General features: G+C 53.3%; 1 protein-coding gene across 1 annotated transcript in view; it reads left to right on the top strand.

The window, feature by feature from the left end:
- The first annotated feature begins 2,364 nt into the window (after nucleotides 1-2,364).
- Mcph1 (microcephalin 1) overlaps nucleotides 2,365-21,835 on the top strand; it is a 153,775-nt gene continuing 134,304 nt past the window's right edge. The window contains exons 1-6 of the mRNA XM_090353739.1: nucleotides 2,365-2,435; nucleotides 3,537-3,628; nucleotides 5,258-5,376; nucleotides 11,271-11,358; nucleotides 14,229-14,343; nucleotides 14,992-15,132. Of these exons, the coding sequence (XP_090209865.1) occupies nucleotides 2,396-2,435; nucleotides 3,537-3,628; nucleotides 5,258-5,376; nucleotides 11,271-11,358; nucleotides 14,229-14,343; nucleotides 14,992-15,132 (595 nt within the window). The 5' untranslated portion in view covers nucleotides 2,365-2,395. The remainder of the gene's footprint in view (nucleotides 2,436-3,536; nucleotides 3,629-5,257; nucleotides 5,377-11,270; nucleotides 11,359-14,228; nucleotides 14,344-14,991; nucleotides 15,133-21,835) is intronic.

The following is a 21,835-nucleotide window of genomic DNA, read 5'->3' as shown; positions in this document are numbered from 1 at the left end:
CGGCAAAAATACCTGCGTCCCCGATGCCCCTCCCTCAGCTGAGCCCCACACAGGTGCCAGGAAGGCCTGGGAGAGGAGACAGAAAGCAGCTGGGAAAATGCCATGGCCCGAGACTCTCCACAATCCATATTAATGAATGCGTGATTGTTATTCCACGTAATTGTTCCCATCAAGTACCTCATTCATTCATCTGCACAGGCTCCCTGCTCTACAAATCCCAAGCAGTCTACAACTCAGGAGGAGCCACACGGCACACGGCTAGACATGTGCCACAGCCAAAGAGAGAATGGGAAACCTGCTCTGGTGTCACCAGAGTCTTCCTGGCTTGAGCCAGGGCACCAGAGCAAGGCTCTCTGATTTCTCATCTCAAACCTGGGAGGCTGGCAGGAGAAGGCAGGCTTAAGGCGTGAGTGAATGACTCCGTAAAACCAGCCTCCAGAGGAGAAGAAAGAGTTCACAACACCTCCGCTGATAACCTAAGTCTTTATGGACATTCAATGGTGTCTATAAAAATGCAGAAGAAACTTTTATGAAATATCAAACAGCTCTGTTATGATATGGATCTTGATATATTTGTTCAATCTCTATAGTGGACAAAAGTCTCTTCTATGTCTTTAATCCAATATGTATATTTCCCTCACAAAGCAGAATGTGAACATCACTGTTAATTCCAGACCATAGAGGAAGGAATTTCCACCATGGTTTCTACAGTGTCTCTAGAGAAAAAGAAACCAAAGCACTGTTCCAATCAAGTCCAAGTGGGTTTTTTCCCCCTACAGTCGGAATCAGTGGGGTTGTTTCACTGTTATATATTTAATTTATGCATTTACACCATTCCAGGGATTCCTTGAGATACCTAGAACTAAAATTTACAAATATATTTTGCTTCCTGGCTAAAACAAAACACATTCATGGTTTATCTATTACATTTACCTGGAATGAGAAACAACTGTTGACAATAACCCGACTCAATTATAAAGTAGCTGATCAACCTTAAAAAAAAAACAACAAAAAAGATACCACCTAAGCTTCTAGTGATCTAGGTACACTTACTTTCTCAGAACCGTACATTGAAATTCTAAAGCTGAGCTAGAGTCTAAGAACTGTTACCTTTTATTGGAAGGTCTTATGAAGCAGGCCTGTTGCACTCATTATTTCTAATTCTCCCAACAAGCCAGCAGGCATGTGTCCTTCTCACCTCTCCCTCCCAGGCCAGGCTCAGAACCCATTAGGCTACGGGCTAAAGGCAGAATTGAGAAGCCTAAATTGATCAGGTTTGATCAACTTCAGTAAAAAGTTACTTTTAAACAGGCCCTGCCAGAAGGTCACCCTGAACTCGTTCTAAACCAGCAGAGACAGCAGCTTCAAGGGTGTTTGCCCAGGGCAGAGGTCCCACAGATGGTGTTTGCCCAGGTAGGATGGCCCAGGTGGGGCCTGTCCAGGGCGGGATGGCCCAGGTGGGGCCTGTCCAGGGCGGGATGGCCCAGGTGGGGCCTGTCCAGGGCGGGATGGCCCTGACCCGCCAGTTGAAGTGCGCAGTCCCTGTGACCTAGCCAGTGGTGATTTCCGAGTTCTGCCCGGTTCAGGGCTCGCCGTGGGGCCTCCGAGCTGCTCCGTGGCCCTGGGCAGCGCGTGATGGGGGGCCCTGGACGCCGGCGCGTGCCCACCCCGGCCTCCCCGCGGCAGTGTGCGCGGTGCCGGCGCCGAGCCTTCCCTCCCCGCGGGCCCGGCCTCGGGCGGCGTCCCCGTCCGCGTGGAGCGTGGGCCGGGCTCCCCCCCCCCCCCCGCCCCGCTCCGCTCCCGCCCGCTCCCGCCCCGCTCCGTCCTCTCCCCCTTCCCGCCACTCTCCCGTCGCTCTGAGGCGCCCGCGGGTTGAGGATGTGGGGCTGGCGCAGGGCCTGGCGGACGCGCTCAGGGGCGGGAGGCGGGAGGGAGACGGGCCGGGACCCGGGGTCCCCCGACAGCCAGGGGCGGCCCTGCCCCGCAGCGGCCCGCGAACCTGACTTCCGAGGACAGGGTCGGTGGAGTCCGGAGCGCAGCCCCGGGCTGGCAGGGGGAAGAGGAGCCCGAAGCGCGGGAGGCGGGGCGGGGCCAGCCCGGCCACGCCCCCGAGACCACGCCCCGCGGCCACGCCCCCGGCAGCCCGAGGTCACGCCCCGCGGCCACGCCCCCACCAGCCTGAGGCCACGCCCATCGTTCACGCCCCTGTCAGCCCGAGGCCACGCCCCCGAGGTCACACCCCCGCCAGCCTGAGGCCACGCCCTCGCCCCGCCTCCAGGCGGCTTCCGAATCCCGGAAGGCGGAACCGCGGACAGGGCGGGGCGGAGCCGCGGCGCATGCGCGGGGCGTTCCCGCGCTGACTCCCGTCGCCGGGCCGCCTGCGTCCCGGAGCGCCATGGCGGCCCCGTGCGCCACCGGGGACGGCTTCCTGAAAGGTGAGGGGCCCCAGGCCTGCCCGTCCCCCCCCCCCCGCGGAGCCGAGCCGCCCGGCCGGCGGAGGGCGGGAGGCCGCGGGCGGGAGCAGTCCCTTCCTCCCTCCCCGGACCCCCGGGCGCCCGCGCCGCCCCTCCGCCCCGCGGGTCCCCTCCGCCCCGCGGGGCCCCCACCTGTCACCTGTCCCAGTCCCGGGCGGAGGAGGCGCGGGCGTGGCGGGACCGGTGCGGTCGGGTCGCGGCGCCCCTGCTCCGCCCCCCACGCGTGGCCCGGCCACCCGTGTCTGACCCCGGCGAACAGCCGCCTTCACCTGCGGGCCGGGCCGGCGAAGGCTGGGCGGAGCGGAGCTGACCCCGACCTCCTGACCCCCCATCCCCGACCCCTGACTCCCCAACCCCTGATCCCCGACCCCTGACCCTCCTGACCCCCCGACCCCTGACTCCTCGGACCCCCGACCCTCCTGACCCCCCGACCCCTGACTCCCCTCACCCCAGACCCCCCTGACTACCCGACCCCTGACCCTCCTGACCCCCCCGACCCCTGACTCCCCTAATCCCTGACCCCAGACCCCCCTGACTCCCAGACCCCTGACTCCCCTCACCCCAGACCCCCCTGACTACCCGACCCCTGACCCTCCTGACCCCCCCGACCCATGACCCCTGACTCCCCTGACCCCAGACCCCCCTGACTCCCCGACCCCTGACCCTCCTGACCCCCCTGACCCCGACCTCTGACTCCCCTCACCCCTGACTCCAGACCCCCCTGACTCCCAGATTCCGTCACCCCCGACCCCCCGGCCCCCTGGCCCTCCTGACCCCCCGACCCCCGGTCCTCCGACCCCTGACCCCCGACTCCACGACCCCCCGACCCCCTGATCCCCGGCCCCCCTGATCCCCGAACCCCTGACCCCCCATCCCCTGACCCCCCTTGACTCCCTGACCCCCCTGACTCCACGACCCCCCTGATCCCCCCACCCACTGACACCTGACCCCCAACTCCATGGCCCCCTGACCCCGATTCCTCTGACCCCCTGACCCTCTGATGTGCCTTGGGGGTAGGTGTGGGTGGAAAGCCTTGCTCAGCTGATCTCCAGTCTCCCGCAGATGTGGTGGCCTACGTGGAAGTGTGGTCTTCCACTGGGACGGAGAACTACTCCAGGGCCTTCGCCAGCCAGCTCGTGGACATGGGGGCCAAGGTAGGAGGCCGCCAAGGAGGGGGGCCCTCCGCCCTGGCTCAGGCCTGAACCCCACCTCCTCAGCAGGCTGAGGTCTGAGGATCAGCCCTCCAGCCTTGCCCTGGAAGGAGAGCCCGGGAGACTTGTCTCCAATCACACGCAGAGAAAGCTGAGGGATGGAGCACTAGACCAGGCTCCGTGTTCAAGCCCCAGAACCAAAGGAGGGGATGAAGAGGGTAAGGGGTGGAGTGCAGGTGGTGGTGCTGGAGGCAGCTGGTCCAGCCTGCCGGAGTCCGGGTGGGGACCTGGACCTGGCCTGCTCCCTGGTGCACCGCTCAGTGTGGGGAAAGCGGGTTTCTAAGTGGGCCCTTGTAAATGAGGATGCTAGAAATGCCCCCTGGACATCTGGAGATCAGATCTGGAGCACGGCCAGAGCCTTCGGGGTCTGGTGAGAGTGTCCCCCGACTCCCATGGGAGACTGCTGGGGCCACCCCGCAATGGAGAGAAAATGTCCTTGGAGTGCACCTGTGAGCCAGGGGAGGAAGTATCTCAAAGGCGGAGCTTGAAAGATAAGATGGCTAACAACCTTTTCTTTGGAAACTGGGAGCTTGGTTCAGTTACCCAGGAGGGAGGCTAGGGAATCCACAGCACTGCTCACAGAGGGACCCTGAGGTGGGATCTTGGGAAGGGGGCTTGCCTGGCTCTAGCATTTAGAAGGACAGCTAAGGTGGGTCCTGAGGGAAGGGAAGGCAAGGCAAGAAGTACCCAAAGACTGGGCCAGGTTTTGTTCCTCGTGTTGGAGATCTAGTCCCAGACCTCTACACCCAGCTCCTCTTCCCTTTCTGAATGTAGTTGATTTCAAATCGTCTCATCTGTTTGTTTCAGTATTTGATTTTATATTTCTAGTGTGTGATACATATATATATATGTGATGATATATGTATGTGTATGAGTGTGTGTATGTGTGTACGTTCCCCCTTTTCCACACACAGAACACACTCCAAGACCACCAGTGGATGCCCGAACCCACCGGGTTCACCACACCCCATGCCCCTGAAACTCCTTCCCTGGGTTTCCTTCGGTTCTGCTTTGATGGGGAGTGTTTCCTGCCTACCTTTAGCTGTTCGTGTGTCTTCCTGTTGTGGCCTCTTACCCACGTTTCCTCCTCCCTTTTCTGGATGGGGGGCAGCGGGCTCCAGCCCTGTCCTCCTGCTCTCCTGTGGGCCTCTGTTAAACCATGAGCATCACATCAGAGGATTTGTGTCCCGCAGTGAGAAATGAAATGTTTGGTAGGAGTCTAGAACATCTTTTTTTTGGGGGGGGTCATAGGGCTTGAACTCTGGGCCTGGGTGTTGTCCCTGAGCTCTTCAGCTCAAGGCTACCGCCCTAGCCCTGAGCCACAGCCCCACTTCCCATTTTCTAGAGGTTAATTGGAGATAAGAGTCTCCCATTTTTTAGTACCTTAGTAGGGGGCGGGGCACTGGCTTAGAACTTTGATCCTCAGATCTCAGCCTCCTGAGTAGTTAGGATTACGGGTGTGAGCCACCATCTGGCTTAGAACATTCTTTATGTTGACAAATTACTAATGACCCATTTTGATTGTGTTTAAGGATTGTCAATAGATAGTAAGGTACATTTTGTTTTCTGCAGGTCTCCAAAACTTTTAACAAGCAAGTAACTCATGTGGTTTTCAAAGATGGATACCAGAGCACCTGGGACCGGGCCAAGAAAAGAGGGGCGAAGCTTGTGTCCGTGCTCTGGGTTGAAAAGTAAGTGGGCCTCTTTCTTCTCCCTGAACCTTCCCATGCTTGGTAATACCTAGTATTCGAGATACAGCTTGACCTTCCTGACTTTACTGGGCAAGTAACATCTCCGTCTATAGCTGAAAAATAGATGCAGTAGCTCCTTGTACAGAAGGGAGGGTGAACTTGGAGGCTGGGAGGCTGCAGTGTGCAACGCATGTACTGGGATGGGAAGACTGGGAGAAGCGTCATTTCTCACACCAGGCAGCCTGAGACTTCAGACCATTCCCGGTATGAAGGAGGCCCCGGCAAAGGTCTTGGCAGCCTGTGGTTCTACCTCTTTCCTTGGCCTGCAGTTGGCTGTCCCCTTTCCTGTTCTGTCTCAACTGAGAAGTACAGAGAAGCCACATCTCCAGAGGTCAGATTGGGAGGCTCTGTTAGAAAGCTGATGCCTGCAGGTAGACCTCTTGTCACAAAGACCGGTTCCCTGCTTTTTTTTTTTTTGCCTTTTTATTATTATTTTTTATTAAAGAATTTATTAACATTGTCAGTTCCCTGCTTTTTGCATCTTTCCTCTCTGAACTCTATCCTACATGAAGGCCGTGGTGAATGTTCCAGTCATTGTTTTAGTTCTAACCTTTCCACCTTTCTTCTGTATGCTTCTTCTATATGATTTATTTAAAAATAAATAAAAACTAAGAGGTTTCCTGTCTTTGCTTTTCATTTTATGGCGAGTCTGTTTTTCTACTACCTGGAGGAATATTCTTACAAATACTGTAGTTGCATTAACTATGTTCAAAGTTAGGTGCTTTTTCTACAGAGTGTAACACACTTTCCTAGCTTTTCATAGGATAGATAATTTGGAGTCGTATTTGGTTATATCTGTTTCTTTTTTTCACTCTCTGTAATCTGGCTTCTTTCCTCACTCTGCTTCAATCCCCTCCTCCTGCCATGCCTTCCTGTGTGTGCTGGATTACGGGATTATCCTGGGCTATCTTCTTGTTAAGTGTTGATGCTGTGTTTCAGCAGGTACTAACTAGCTTGCCACTGGAAGTTAAGAAGCAAACTCTCTTGAAGTGCAAGCTGTGATTTGTTTTTGTAGGTCCTGGAGCTTGAACTCTAGGCCTGGTTGCTGTCCCTGAGCGTTTTTGCACAAGGCTAACGCTCTACCACTTGAAGCCATAGGTAGAAGTGCTCGAGCCACAGCTCCACGTGTAGTTTTTTTTTGTGGTAATTGGAGATGAGTCTGAAGGACTTCCCTACCCTGGCTGGCTTTGAACCGTGGACCTCAGATCTCACCTCCTGAGTGGCTAGGATCACAGGCGTGAGCCTCCCATGCCCAGATAGGGTGGCTCAGGTCTCTAGGCCTGAGCATCAGGTGAGTTTTGGCCGCTTGAGCACGTAGTGTGGGGTCAGCTAGGAACTTGTGCTTGTAGACTTAGAATGAAGCTGGGCTTTTAGAGCTCAGGCCCTGGCCCCGGAGTCCCCAGTGTCAGGTGCAGCCCCCCCCCACACACAGGTGAAGGGGATTTATGACGAGGCACCACCTCCAGGGGGAGAGCCCATTGTGGCCCATCCTCGGCTGGCTTTGGGCACAGCTGTGAGCCTCAGGTTCAGCAGACCCAAGAGTTGGAGCGGGGGGGGGACGGGGGGGGGGGGGGACGGGGGGGACGGGACAGAGGTATACAGGAAGACATAAAAATGACAAGGGAGGGCATGAGTATTTCTGAGTCCCAGTCCTGACACTGGCACTCAGGGCCTGGGCACTGGTCCTGAGCTTTTGAGTTTAATGCTAGCGCTACCACGTGAGCCACAGCTCCACTTCTGGGCTTTTTGGTGGTCAGTTAGAGACAGAAGAAGTCTCAAGGACTTTCCTTCCCATGATCCTCATGTCTCAGCCTCCTGAGTGAATTACAGGCTCGAGCCACCTGGCATTTTTAATACAAAACCTTTCTCATTTATTATTGTTTATTATAACTACATTTTAATTATTACATAGTTCATTACTGTTTTTTTTTAATCTCCTTTACTATCTTGAAAACATAACTTTCTTTGGAATTAAATGTATTTTAGGTGTGCAAATGGTTTTAGGTGAGAAACTGCCCAAATCTGCTCTGCTCTTGTCTTCCTCCCTTCTCGTGGGGAGAGACCATGGAGAATGTGGGGTGTACAATCTCAGACTTCTTACTGCGCATTCAACTACGCCCACATTTATATAAACGCTGCTGCTTTGTACATAGTCTTAATTATGTTATTAAAGGTTGGTTCTCAGAGAGATGTTGGTGTTTTTAACCTGTAAAGTCATCTTTTGTAGTACATTTTCTAGTAGTCCAGTGTTTTATGGGATTCTTCTCACTTCTAATCAAATAGTATGGCTTTGGGTCTATGCATATACTGCTTTTAGCATAGGTTTAAGTTTTAGAATTGGATCTTTGAGTTCAGAGGGTTTGAATATTTAAATTTATGACATTTGCCAGATGTCCTTTCTCAATCATTCTGAAAGGATCCATGCCGTTCTTTCCATGTTTGTAAGTGCAAGACTGTATTTTTGCTTGTGTCTTCCTGAGTGTGCCACCATCACCATGTTTCTGTACTTTACATGCTAGTTCCTGGGTTCAGTGGCTGTGACACTGTATGGCCACTAAGTGTCACTACAGCTCCATTCTGTGTGTTTATTCTAGTGTTCTAAGAACAGGCTCTTCCGTGCCATAGAAATCAGCTTAGAAGCTAGGCACCAGTGGCTCATGCCTTAATCCTAGCTGTTCAGGAGGCTGAGATCTGAGGACTGTGGTTCAAAGCGAGCCCAGGCAGGAAAGTCCCCGTGTGATTCTTACCTCCAGCTAACAGAGCTAGCCTTGAGCAAAAGAGCCCAGGGACACCTCCCAGGCCCTGAGTTCAAGTCCCACAACTGACCACCCCCTCCTCCTAACAAAAAAGAAATGCAGCTGGGATTTTGGCCTAGTGGTAGAGTGCTTGCCTAGCATGCACGAAGACCCAGGTTCGATTCCTCCATACCATATACATAGAAAAAAGCCTGAAGTGGTGCTGAGGCTCAAGTGGTAGAGCTCTAGCCTTGAGAAAGTCCAAGGACAGTGCTCAGGCCCTGAGCTCAAGTCCAGGACTGGCGAAAGAAAGAAAGAAAGAAAGAAAGAAAGAAAGAAAGAAAGAAAGAAAGAAAGAAAGGAAGGAAGGAAGGAAGGAAGGAAGGAAGGAAGGAAGGAAGGAAAAAAAGAAAGAAAGGCAGTATATAGTTCCTCTAGAACGTCGCCACAAGCCAGCTATTAGCAGTTCTGGGTATGTACCTGAAAGAATTGAAATTAGCTTGCTACAGAGTTCCCAGGCCACCTATGGCTTCACATGGTGCCATCCCCGGTGACCAAGTTATGGTCTTACCCAGGCGCCCGCCTACCAGGGGGTGAGCGGATAGAGAACTCAGGTGCGGTGGAGCTTGAGAAGCAGAAAGGAGGGGGGGACTGTGTCACGTGCCGGAAGCGGGATGGGCCATCTTGTATGACCAGTGTTCCCTCTGTGTGGAGGGAAAGAAGGGGATGAAGGCAGAGGGGAGAGGAGGCAGGGAGGTGGGATAAGAGGCCTAGAGCCTTCACCAGCACACATATTGAGATGTCGCCATGAAATTCTCCAGATAATACATGCTAGTGAAAATAACCATAAGAACAAAAGAGCAGCCTGCAAGGGCAGCCCCTGCTCCCCAATACACTGCTGACGTCCTGGGAAGCAGAAAAATATATATGTTGAAAGAATAGAAACAGCTGGTTCATCTTTGATCAAAAGTTAAGTTTTTGAAACCATCACTACAAGATCTCAGTGCTGCTCCCAGCTTCCGCGCTTGCCTGTTGACGCCTGATTTGTCGTCGCAGTTGACCTTTCCCAGGGCCATGACAGGTGCCACAGCCAGGTGCAGATTCCAGGTCTGTGTCGTGTATCTGTGGCCCTGTTTGTTTGTGTGGTATTGGGGTACAGAATTTAGAGCTGTATGCTTGCCAGGCAGGCACCTGTTTGCTGGTTTTGGGGGGAAATAATAGTTTTTAACAAAAGTTTCTTTATAAAAGTGTTTTTCTTAAAGGTTGATGCAAGGTTTCTAGGCCTGGGTTTACATCGGAACTGGGTCTGAGGACACCCGTGTGGACGGGCTCCTGCCAGCTCCGTGAGTCCGGCTCCGTGAGCTGGTAGGAAAACACTGTCTCCCCACGAGTCCCTGCGTGGATTGAACTCTCGGTCTCCTCTGCCTGTAGCAGTGAGCAGGGATGGGAAGCCTAAGTCCTCCCCGCCCCAGCTCATCAGAATCCCAGCTCTGCAGCCAGAGTACTTGGGGTTGTTGTTTCTAGGTTTTCCCATTGGCATGCAGCTTTCAAAGCGTTCCCTTGAGACCCTTGGGCGTCAGCGTCACAGCCTCAGGTCCTGGTGTGTACGCATGCCCTGGCTGCTGCCTGCTGCCTGGACTGACCTTACCAGCCTTGAGTGGGAGCCTGTAGCCCACCCAGGTGAACCAGATTCACAGCGGGTCTGTCCGCATCCCCTCAGCCTGTCCCCAGAGAGCCAAGAACACAGATCACTGAGGTTTGAGAACCCCCAGGTTCCCCGATAAAATCCAGGGAACCGGATTTTAGACTTGGTGAATTTGTGCCCTGTCCCAGTCCCATCCCACCCCCGCTGGGGCTTTCACAGGTGACCTCACCCAGTGCTAGGGTCTCACATCAGGCTCCATTCTGTCAGTGTGACTTGAGTTACCCACCTTGTGTTTCATTTCCTGTTTCTAGCAGAGTAGTGTTCTATTGCGTATTGTGCCCCTGTGTATCCTCTGCCACACAGTAGAAATTCTAGTTTTGCATCCTGGGTTATTGGAATGGAGTTGCTTTGGGCATCCTACTTTATCTGTGTGTTTTCATTTCTGAGGATCAAGATGCACACAGGCTGATGTGTGGCTACCCTTCCCAGAGGCCTTCTTGCCCTCGAGCTCACCCTGGCCTCCTTGCCCTGGCCTCCCTCGTGCTCCACAGGGCCCTGCATTGTGTTCCTCCTCCTCCTCCTCTTCCTCATCCTCTTCTTCCTCTTCGTTTGTTTTTTGTGTCTTTCTTGCCATCCTGGGATTTGAACTCATGGCATTGCCCTTGGCTCTAGCACTTGGGTCATATCTCATCCCCTTTTTCTATAGTTATTTTTCAAAGTCTCATACATTTTTTCTATTTTTAAAAAATGTTTTTTTATTGTAATTAATAGAAGGGTTACATGATATTCACCAGATAGAAGGTGCATTACTTCACACACATTCATACCCCTTCTCATGTTTTTCTCCCCATTTTACTCCCCCACCCCTTCATCTTGTTTTCCCCCTTTCCCTATCCTATTTCAAATAAACAAACACATATACATAATATGTCAGATAACAAGGTAAGATACTGTAACAATATGAGAATAACTGAGGGACAACAAGGGAGATGAGAAATAACATAGTACATTAAGAACAACAATCACTCATTATATGGCTCTTGTTTCCATATCCTGGAGGTCCTTTCATTTAGCCTCATCCCATATGGCCTTATGTATCTAGGTTTTGGGCTATTATAATCCTCTGCTAGGAGAGTCCAAGGTTTCTACTGATTATGACAAATGAGGGAAACCATTGAGCCTAAGTTCCTTTAAGTCTGGCTTACTTCACTTAATATGATTTTTCTAAGTCTTTCCGTTTCCTTACAAATGGGGCGATGTCGTTCTTTCTGATGGCAGCATAGAATTCCATTGTGTACAAATACCACATCTTGTTGATTCAATCATCTGCTTAGGGGCGTCTGGGTTGGTTCCAAATCTTTGCTGTGTGCGGGGCGGTGGGTGGGGTGTTCCTCAGATGGCTGACTGACGGCACATGTGGACAGGTGCTCACCAACGGCCTCTCCTCATCGCAGGTGCAGGACGGCAGGCGCACATGTGGATGAATCCCTCTTCCCTGCCGTGAACGCCAAGGAGCACTTGCCAACTCTGCTTAGGAAGAAGGTAAGTAGCACAGCTCCAGGCGGCCCGGCCAGCGGTGAGCTTACCCGACATCGTGTTCCATCCCTAGAAGATAACACTGGCTTGGTGGTAGAGCGCTTACCTAGCATGCACAAAGACCCAGGCTCAATTCCTTGGTACCACAGGTACATAGAAAAAGCCAGAAGTGGCGCTGTGGCTCAAATGGTAGAGCTCTAGCTTTGAGAAAGCCCAGGACAGTATCCAGGCTCTGAGTTCAAGCCAAGACTGGCAGAAAAGAAAAAGAAAAAGGAGTAAAGAACACTGCTACCGATCTTTTCAAGAGCACGTGACACAGATTGTTTGTAATCTTCCTCTGTCATCTTTTTAGTGCATCCTGGTGTAATCTATAAAACATGGAAACAACTGGTTGGCACTGGAAAATGAAAAGTTTCCCAAAGGTTAGCAAGCTTCTGGTGCTCTGATGTTGACTTCAGGGCTGCTTATCTAGCGTATCTATAGTAAAGTGCCTTGTTCTGTGAGTCTGCTGCAAATACATGCAAGCCTGAAGTTATTTATTGCAGCAAATCTGCTTACAAATAAAAGTCTCATTTACTTGTGAACTACAACTTTTCCAGCTCTGTTCTTTTAAGATTTAGTGATGATTTCTTTATTTGACAATAAAGTCTGTGATGAAACCTCAGAAGAACCTCTTTTAGAAGACAGATGCCTTTCTCCAACCTGAGTTAGATAGGTGGAAACTGTTCTATAAAGAAGCATTTGGGGTGGGGTTGGGGGATTTAGCTCAGTGAAAAAGCATTTGCCCACGAAGTACAAAGCCATGAATTCAGTCCTTGATGCTGAAAGAAAACGCCTTAAAGAAATGGCACAGGCTGTACTCTGATAACAGAGACAAGGTACTTAAAAGAGACTTTCACCTCCACTGACATGCTGAAATAAAGGGTTGATGGAAACCTACCAGTATTAAGCACCATTAGCACAAATAAGCACACATGTCTGCTTCCGACTCCAGGTGACAGGCCTCCTCTGACCTCTGACCTCTGGCAGTGCATCACTTCACACTTGCGCCTGGCATCTGGTGACCTGTCATTGTCAGGCAGGGGTGTTGTGTGGTGGTAGCTTTTCCTTCCCCATGTGATGGCATGTTCTTGGATCGCTCCATCTGTCTGGTCCTCCCCTGTGTGTCACAGCAGGAATGTGCACGCCCTGGGTGCTGCGTGTTCGGGCTGGGCTCATATCTGCGTGTGAGCTCATATCCGGTTGCACATGCAGCGGTGGAAGCATTGGCTTAGTGTCCAGATGTGTCTTTGGCTGTGTGGGTGTGGGTGGGTGCACAGGCACGTGCCTGCCTGCGCCTGACAGTACTTAGACACAAGGCCTTGTAACCTCACTAGCTTTTTCACTCAAGGTTGATGATGTCCTACCACTTGAGTCACAGCTCCACTTCTGGCCTTTTGCTGGCTAACTGGAGATGAGAGTCTCACACATTTTCTGCCTGGGCTTTGAGCAGCATTCCTGGGGCAGTGGCCTCCTGAGTAGCTAGGATTAGAGAAGTAAGACGATGTTCCCTGCTGTTTGGGGCTATAGCAGTTCTGTGACTAGTGTAAGCCCCCAGGGGCGGGGCTGGGGTGACACCTCTGCCTGGTGCCTTTGTCCCCTCCATCCCTGTCCGCCTCAGTAGCGCCCTCCCTGGCCTATCCCTCCACCTGCAGCGGCCGGGTCAGGTTTTCATTGGACCTGTGCTGATCATTTCTTTCCAGCACTGCCAAAAGTGATGGCACCTAAACCTGGCTCTAAGTGTGGCCTCCAAATACCAGGGCTTCATGACCAAGCACCGTGGCAGTGGAGCCTGCGTCCTCTGCCAGCCCCATGCCTCTCCCCGCTGCGCTGGCCCAGCCCTCCAGAGAGCCGTTAGCTTCTGTGGCAGTGAACGTGGCCCAGAGTAGGCTGTGCTCCAGGGCACACGCTCCTGGGTACAGGCCATGGTTACCAAAACGACTGCTGATTAGTCCACTTCAAGTCAGCAAGGAGGACCCGCCTGAGTGATCCCCAGCACACCCAGGGGTCCCTCCATTATTTAGTACTTCATTTCCTGTTGCTAGAGTACAAGCCCGCTGGTGACCACATCTTTCTAGGCCTGGATGTATCAGCTGGTGGGACACTGGCTAGCTGGTGGCTGGCCTACAAAACCTGAGAGACGCTCTGCAAGGCCGTGACAAAGCTACCCATGCTCAGATAAGCAAGCCAGGGATGGAGCTTCATCCAGAAGCCCAGAGAGACTGCAGGGCGCTCTCCAGCCCTCTCCCACAGTGCTTGTCTAAGAATGCAGAAGCAGGGGGGCAGCAGGTGGTGAGTTTGCAAGAGGAAAGCCAGCCCAAGGCTCAGCGGTGGTCTGGGCCCTCCAGGAGACGCTGCCCTTTCTGCTGTGATCACAGACTTCCCTGCGGACAGCAGGCCTGGGGGTTGGCCTCTGAGGTTCTAGGGTATGGCTGCCCTACGGGGACACTGTAACAATTCCTGTGGTACTTTTGAAATGGTTGCTTTTGGGTTCCTTCACTCTGATGTGATCTTGGAGGGAAGATATGTAAGAATTGCAAGGAAGGAAAAAGGCTAGTTATCAGGGGGTGAGGAACTACACAACCGTGAAAACAACCCAGAAAACTGCTTTGGAGTACAAAGCCTTTCCTGTCGTCTTTCAAACTCTGTCCGTCCTTAAAAATTAATGACACAAGAAGAAGCAAATGTTGTTAGTACACATACAGAGGGAAAATACCTCTTTAAGGAGTTTTTATTGTTGATGCTGTGAAAGATCGGAGCAGTGTGTGAGCGGGGACCCTTCCCGCCTGGGGACAGCGTGGTGCTGTATCACTCATGGTCCTTCCTTCCTTCCACAGCGCAGATGTATGCAACCCAAAGACTTCATTCCAAAAACACCAGAGAATGATAGAAGACTGCAAAGGAAGTTTGAGAAAATGACCGAAGAACTACAAAGGCAAAGGATGACTGCAGGTGAGCCAGGAAATGCCTAACAGCGCTGCAGTGGACGAGCCAGCCAGCCAGGGATGGTGGCAGGGGTCCAGCGTAGGAGCCCGGAGCCTGGGCCCTGATCTGCAGAGCCGGAGTCTTCACCTCCCAGACAGACGGAAAATTTCATTTTCACAAATGACTATCAAAGCAAACTGACCTTCCCTCCCATAAGTGACATTGAGATGACTCCTGCCTCTGTTTCTCTGTGTTTAACTCAGTCTTTAGTTACCCAGACAGGCAGATCTGATAGGATGTATTCTGCTGATTATTTATGCAAACACTCTGACCTGCCTCCCGTGGCAGTCCCTGTGTGAGCCGAGGTTAGTTACCCGGGTGCTGACTGGACCCGGGTGTAGAGCTGGGGTACATTCTGCTTCCCAGCAGCCCACCAGCCATAGATGCTGAGCAAAGCTCGGTGTACCTGGTGTTGCCTAGCACATGTTGCTGAGGCCCTGCATGGCGCCATGGCTGGCAGAGGATCGGAGCTCAGATGTGGGTGGAGCTGGGGCGGGGCGCACCCTGGCAGGGAAAGGGGCAGCTGGACCGCTGCGAGGCAGGGTCCTAGGAGAAACACTGTGGAGCATGCGCGCTTTTCTTTCTCTACCTTCAAGTCAACTGAATTTCCCTCAGGGATGGATGCTCCTGTCCTCCTGTTTGAGTCGGGGAGCTCCCTAACGTACAGACACTCCAAGGCCTTCAGCAGTCACCAGGAAGTCAGACAGACCGGCCTGCAGGAGACAAATGGGAACAAGCAGGATCTCTCTGTGCCACGTAAGTGATTTCTTCATAAAGAGAGCGACACGGAGTGATGAATGATGGAGAAAAACTTTCCAACTTGCCTAGGTTTTCTTTTCCCATCAAGGATTGAATGAAGGGTCTCCATTGGCCAGGCAAGGGCGGTGCCACTGAGGGCAGTCCACACCTCTCCTCTACACTGTGCACAATCCACACCTCTCCTCTACACTGCGCACAGTCCACACCTCTCCTCTACACTTCGCACAGTCCACACCTCTCCTCTACACTGTGCACAGTCCACACCTCTCCTCTACAATGAGGACAGTCCACACCTCTCCTCTACACTGCACACAGTCCACACCTCTCCTCTACACTGCACACAGTCCACACCTCTCCTCTACACTGCGCACAGTCCACACCTCTCCTCTACACTGCGCACAGTCCACACCTCTCCTCTACACTGCACACAGTCCACACCTCTCCTCTACACTGCACACAGTCCACACCTCTCCTCTACACTGAACACAGTCCACACCTCTCCTCTACACTGCACACAGTCCACACCTCTCCTCTACAATGAGGACAGTCCACACCTCTCCTCTACACTGAGGACAGTCCACACCTCTCCTCTACACTGCACACAGTCCACACCTCTCCTCTACACTGAGGGCAGGCCACACCTCTCCTCTACACTGCACACAGTCCACACCTCTCCTCTACACTGCGCACAGTCCACACCTCTCCTCTACACTGCACACAGTCCACACCTCTCCTCTACACTGAGGGCAGGCCACACCTCTCCTCTACACTGCGCACAGTCCACACCTCTCCTCTACACTGCGCACAGTCCACACCTCTCCTCTACACTGCACACAGTCCACACCTCTCCTCTACACTGAACACAGTCCACACCTCTCCTCTACACTGCACAGAGTCCACACCTCTCCTCTACAATGAGGACAGTCCACACCTCTCCTCTACACTGAGGACAGTCCACACCTCTCCTCTACACTGCACACAGTCCACACCTCTCCTCTACACTGAGGGCAGGCCACACCTCTCCTCTACACTGCGCACAGTCCACACCTCTCCTCTACACTGCGCACAGTCCAAACCTCTCCTCTACACTGCACACAGTCCACACCTCTCCTCTACACTGCACACAGTCCACACCTCTCCTCTACAGTGCACACAGTCCACACCTCTCCTCTACACTGCACACAGTCCACACCTCTCCTCAACAATGAGGACAGTCCACACCTCTCCTCTACACTGTACACAGTCCACAACTCTCCTCAACACTGCACACAGTCCACACCTCTCCTCTACACTGAAGACAGTCCACACCTCTCCTCTACACTGCACACAGTCCACACCTCTCCTCTACACTGCACACAGTACACACCTCTCCTCTACACTTCACACAGTCCACACCTCTCCTCTACACTGCACACAGTCCACACCTCTCCTCTACAGTGCACACAGTCCACACCTCTCCTCTACACTGTGCACAGTCCACACCTCTCCTCTACACTGTGCACAGTCCACACCTCTCCTCAACAATGAGGACAGTCCACACCTCTCCTCTACACTGTACACAGTCCACAACTCTCCTCAACACTGCACACAGTCCACACCTCTCCTCTACACTGAGGACAGTCCACACCTCTCCTCTACACTGCACACAGTCCACACCTCTCCTCTACACTGCACACAGTCCACACCTCTCCTCTACACTGCACACAGTCCACACCTCTCCTCTACACTGTGCACAGTCCACACCTCTCCTCTACACTGCACACAGTCCACACCTCTCCACTACACTGCACACAGTCCACACCTCTCCTCTACACTTCACACAGTCCACACCTCTCCTCTACACTGCACACAGTCCACACCTCTCCTCTACACTGCACACAGTCCACACCTCTCCTCAACAATGAGGACAGTCCACACCTCTCCTCTACACTGTACACAGTCCACACCTCTCCTCAACACTGCACACAGTCCACACCTCTCCTCTACACTGAAGACAGTCCACACCTCTCCTCTACACTGCACACAGTCCACACCTCTCCTCTACACTGCACACAGTCCACACCTCTCCTCTACACTGCGCACAGTCCACACCTCTCCTCTACACTTCGCACAGTCCACACCTCTCCTCTACACTGCGCACAGTCCACACCTCTCCTCTACACTGAACACAGTCCACACCTCTCCTCTACACTGCACACAGTCCACACCTCTCCTCTACAATGAGGACAGTCCACACCTCTCCTCTACACTGAGGACAGTCCACACCTCTCCTCTACACTGCACACAGTCCACACCTCTCCTCTACACTGAGGGCAGGCCACACCTCTCCTCTACACTGCACACAGTCCACACCTCTCCTCTACACTGCGCACAGTCCACACCTCTCCTCTACACTGCGCACAGTCCAAACCTCTCCTCTACACTGCACACAGTCCACACCTCTCCTCTACACTGCGCACAGTCCACACCTCTCCTCTACAGTGCACACAGTCCACACCTCTCCTCTACACTGCACACAGTCCACACCTCTCCTCAACAATGAGGACAGTCCACACCTCTCCTCTACACTGCACACAGTCCACACCTCTCCTCTACACTGCACACAGTCCACACCTCTCCTCTACACTGCACACAGTCCACACCTCTCCTCTACACTTCACACAGTCCACACCTCTCCTCTACATTGCACACAGTCCACACCTCTCCTCTACAGTGCACACAGTCCACACCTCTCCTCTACACTGTGCACAGTCCACACCTCTCCTCTACACTGTGCACAGTCCACACCTCTCCTCAACAATGAGGACAGTCCACACCTCTCCTCTACACTGTACACAGTCCACAACTCTCCTCAACACTGCACACAGTCCACACCTCTCCTCTACACTGAGGACAGTCCACACCTCTCCTCTACACTGCACACAGTCCACACCTCTCCTCTACACTGCACACAGTCCACACCTCTCCTCAACAATGAGGACAGTCCACACCTCTCCTCTACACTGTGCACAGTCCACACCTCTCCTCTACACTGCACACAGTCCACACCTCTCCACTACACTGCACACAGTCCACACCTCTCCTCTACACTTCACACAGTCCACACCTCTCCTCTACACTGCACACAGTCCACACCTCTCCTCTACAGTGCACACAGTCCACACCTCTCCTCTACACTGCACACAGTCCACACCTCTCCACTACACTGCACACAGTCCACACCTCTCCTCTACACTTCACACAGTCCACACCTCTCCTCTACACTGCACACAGTCCACACCTCTCCTCTACACTGCACACAGTCCACACCTCTCCTCAACAATGAGGACAGTCCACACCTCTCCTCTACACTGTACACAGTCCACACCTCTCCTCAACACTGCACACAGTCCACACCTCTCCTCTACACTGAAGACAGTCCACACCTCTCCTCTACACTGCACACAGTCCACACCTCTCCTCTACACTGCACACAGTCCACACCTCTCCTCTACACTGCGCACAGTCCACACCTCTCCTCTACACTTCGCACAGTCCACACCTCTCCTCTACACTGCGCACAGTCCACACCTCTCCTCTACACTGAACACAGTCCACACCTCTCCTCTACACTGCACACAGTCCACACCTCTCCTCTACAATGAGGACAGTCCACACCTCTCCTCTACACTGAGGACAGTCCACACCTCTCCTCTACACTGCACACAGTCCACACCTCTCCTCTACACTGAGGGCAGGCCACACCTCTCCTCTACACTGCACACAGTCCACACCTCTCCTCTACACTGCGCACAGTCCACACCTCTCCTCTACACTGCGCACAGTCCAAACCTCTCCTCTACACTGCACACAGTCCACACCTCTCCTCTACACTGCGCACAGTCCACACCTCTCCTCTACAGTGCACACAGTCCACACCTCTCCTCTACACTGCACACAGTCCACACCTCTCCTCAACAATGAGGACAGTCCACACCTCTCCTCTACACTGCACACAGTCCACACCTCTCCTCTACACTGCACACAGTCCACACCTCTCCTCTACACTGCACACAGTCCACACCTCTCCTCTACACTTCACACAGTCCACACCTCTCCTCTACACTGCACACAGTCCACACCTCTCCTCTACACTGCACACAGTCCACACCTCTCCTCTACACTGTGCACAGTCCACACCTCTCCTCTACACTGTGCACAGTCCACACCTCTCCTCAACAATGAGGACAGTCCACACCTCTCCTCTACACTGTACACAGTCCACAACTCTCCTCAACACTGCACACAGTCCACACCTCTCCTCTACACTGAGGACAGTCCACACCTCTCCTCTACACTGCACACAGTCCACACCTCTCCTCTACACTGCACACAGTCCACACCTCTCCTCAACAATGAGGACAGTCCACACCTCTCCTCTACACTGTGCACAGTCCACACCTCTCCTCTACACTGCACACATTCCACACCTCTCCACTACACTGCACACAGTCCACACCTCTCCTCTACACTTCACACAGTCCACACCTCTCCTCTACACTGCACACAGTCCACACCTCTCCTCTACAGTGCACACAGTCCACACCTCTCCTCTACACTGCACACAGTCCACACCTCTCCTCAACAATGAGGACAGTCCACACCTCTCCTCTACACTGTACACAGTCCACACCTCTCCTCAACACTGCACACAGTCCACACCTCTCCTCTACACTGAAGACAGTCCACACCTCTCCTCTACACTGCACACAGTCCACACCTCTCCTCTACACTGCACACAGTACACACCTCTCCTCTACACTTCACACAGTCCACACCTCTCCTCTACACTTCACACAGTCCACACCTCTCCTCTACACTGCGCACAGTCCACACCTCTCCTCTACACTGAACACAGTCCACACCTCTCCTCTACACTGCACACAGTCCACACCTCTCCTCTACAATGAGGACAGTCCACACCTCTCCTCTACACTGAGGACAGTCCACACCTCTCCTCTACACTGCACACAGTCCACACCTCTCCTCTACACTGAGGGCAGGCCACACCTCTCCTCTACACTGCACACAGTCCATACCTCTCCTCTACACTGCGCACAGTCCACACCTCTCCTCTACACTGCGCACAGTCCAAACCTCTCCTCTACACTGCACACAGTCCACACCTCTCCTCTACACTGCGCACAGTCCACACCTCTCCTCTACAGTGCACACAGTCCACACCTCTCCTCTACACTGCACACAGTCCACACCTCTCCTCAACAATGAGGACAGTCCACACCTCTCCTCTACACTGTACACAGTCCACAACTCTCCTCAACACTGCACACAGTCCACACCTCTCCTCTACACTGAAGACAGTCCACACCTCTCCTCTACACTGCGCACAGTCCACACCTCTCCTCTACAGTGCACACAGTCCACACCTCTCCTCTACACTGCACACAGTCCACACCTCTCCTCAACAATGAGGACAGTCCACACCTCTCCTCTACACTGCACACAGTCCACACCTCTCCTCTACACTGCACACAGTCCACACCTCTCCTCTACACTGCACACAGTCCACACCTCTCCTCTACACTTCACACAGTCCACACCTCTCCTCTACACTGCACACAGTCCACACCTCTCCTCTACAGTGCACACAGTCCACACCTCTCCTCTACACTGTGCACAGTCCACACCTCTCCTCTACACTGTGCACAGTCCACACCTGTCCTCAACAATGAGGACAGTCCACACCTCTCCTCTACACTGTACACAGTCCACAACTCTCCTCAACACTGCACACAGTCCACACCTCTCCTCTACACTGAGGACAGTCCACACCTCTCCTTTACACTGCACACAGTCCACACCTCTCCTCAACAATGAGGACAGTCCACACCTCTCCTCTACACTGTGCACAGTCCACACCTCTCCTCTACACTGCACACAGTCCACACCTCTCCACTACACTGCACACAGTACACATCTCTCCTCTACACTTCACACAGTCCACACCTCTCCTCTACACTGCACACAGTCCACACCTCTCCTCTACAGTGCACACAGTCCACACCTCTCCTCTACACTGCACACAGTCCACACCTCTCCTCAACAATGAGGACAGTCCACACCTCTCCTCTACACTGTACACAGTCCACACCTCTCCTCAACACTGCACACAGTCCACACCTCTCCTCTACACTGAAGACAGTCCACACCTCTCCTCTACACTGCACACAGTCCACACCTCTCCTCTACACTGCACACAGTACACACCTCTCCTCTACACTTCACACAGTCCACACCTCTCCTCTACACTTCACACAGTCCACACCTCTCCTCTACACTGCGCACAGTCCACACCTCTCCTCTACACTGAGGACAGTCCACACCTCTCCTCTACACTGCGCACAGTCCACACCTCTCCTCTACACTGCACACAGTCCACACCTCTCCTCTACACTGCGCACAGTCCACACCTCTCCTCTACACTGCGCACAGTCCACACCTCTCCTCTACACTGAGGACAGTCCACACCTCTCCTCTACACTGCACACAGTCCACACCTCTCCTCTACACTGCACACAGTCCACACCTCTCCTCAACAATGAGGACAGTCCACACCTCTCCTCTACACTGAGGACAGTCCACACCTCTCCTCTACACTGCGCACAGTCCACACCTCTCCTCTACACTGCACACAGTCCAC

This window comes from Megascapheus bottae, chromosome 20 (assembly GCF_031878675.1).
Source record: "Megascapheus bottae isolate mThoBot1 chromosome 20, mThoBot2.hap1, whole genome shotgun sequence".
In the NCBI taxonomy this organism is placed as follows: domain Eukaryota; kingdom Metazoa; phylum Chordata; class Mammalia; order Rodentia; family Geomyidae; genus Megascapheus; species Megascapheus bottae.
The sequence above is the reverse complement of the archived record's forward strand: the minus strand, read 5'-3'. Positions and strand labels throughout refer to the sequence as shown.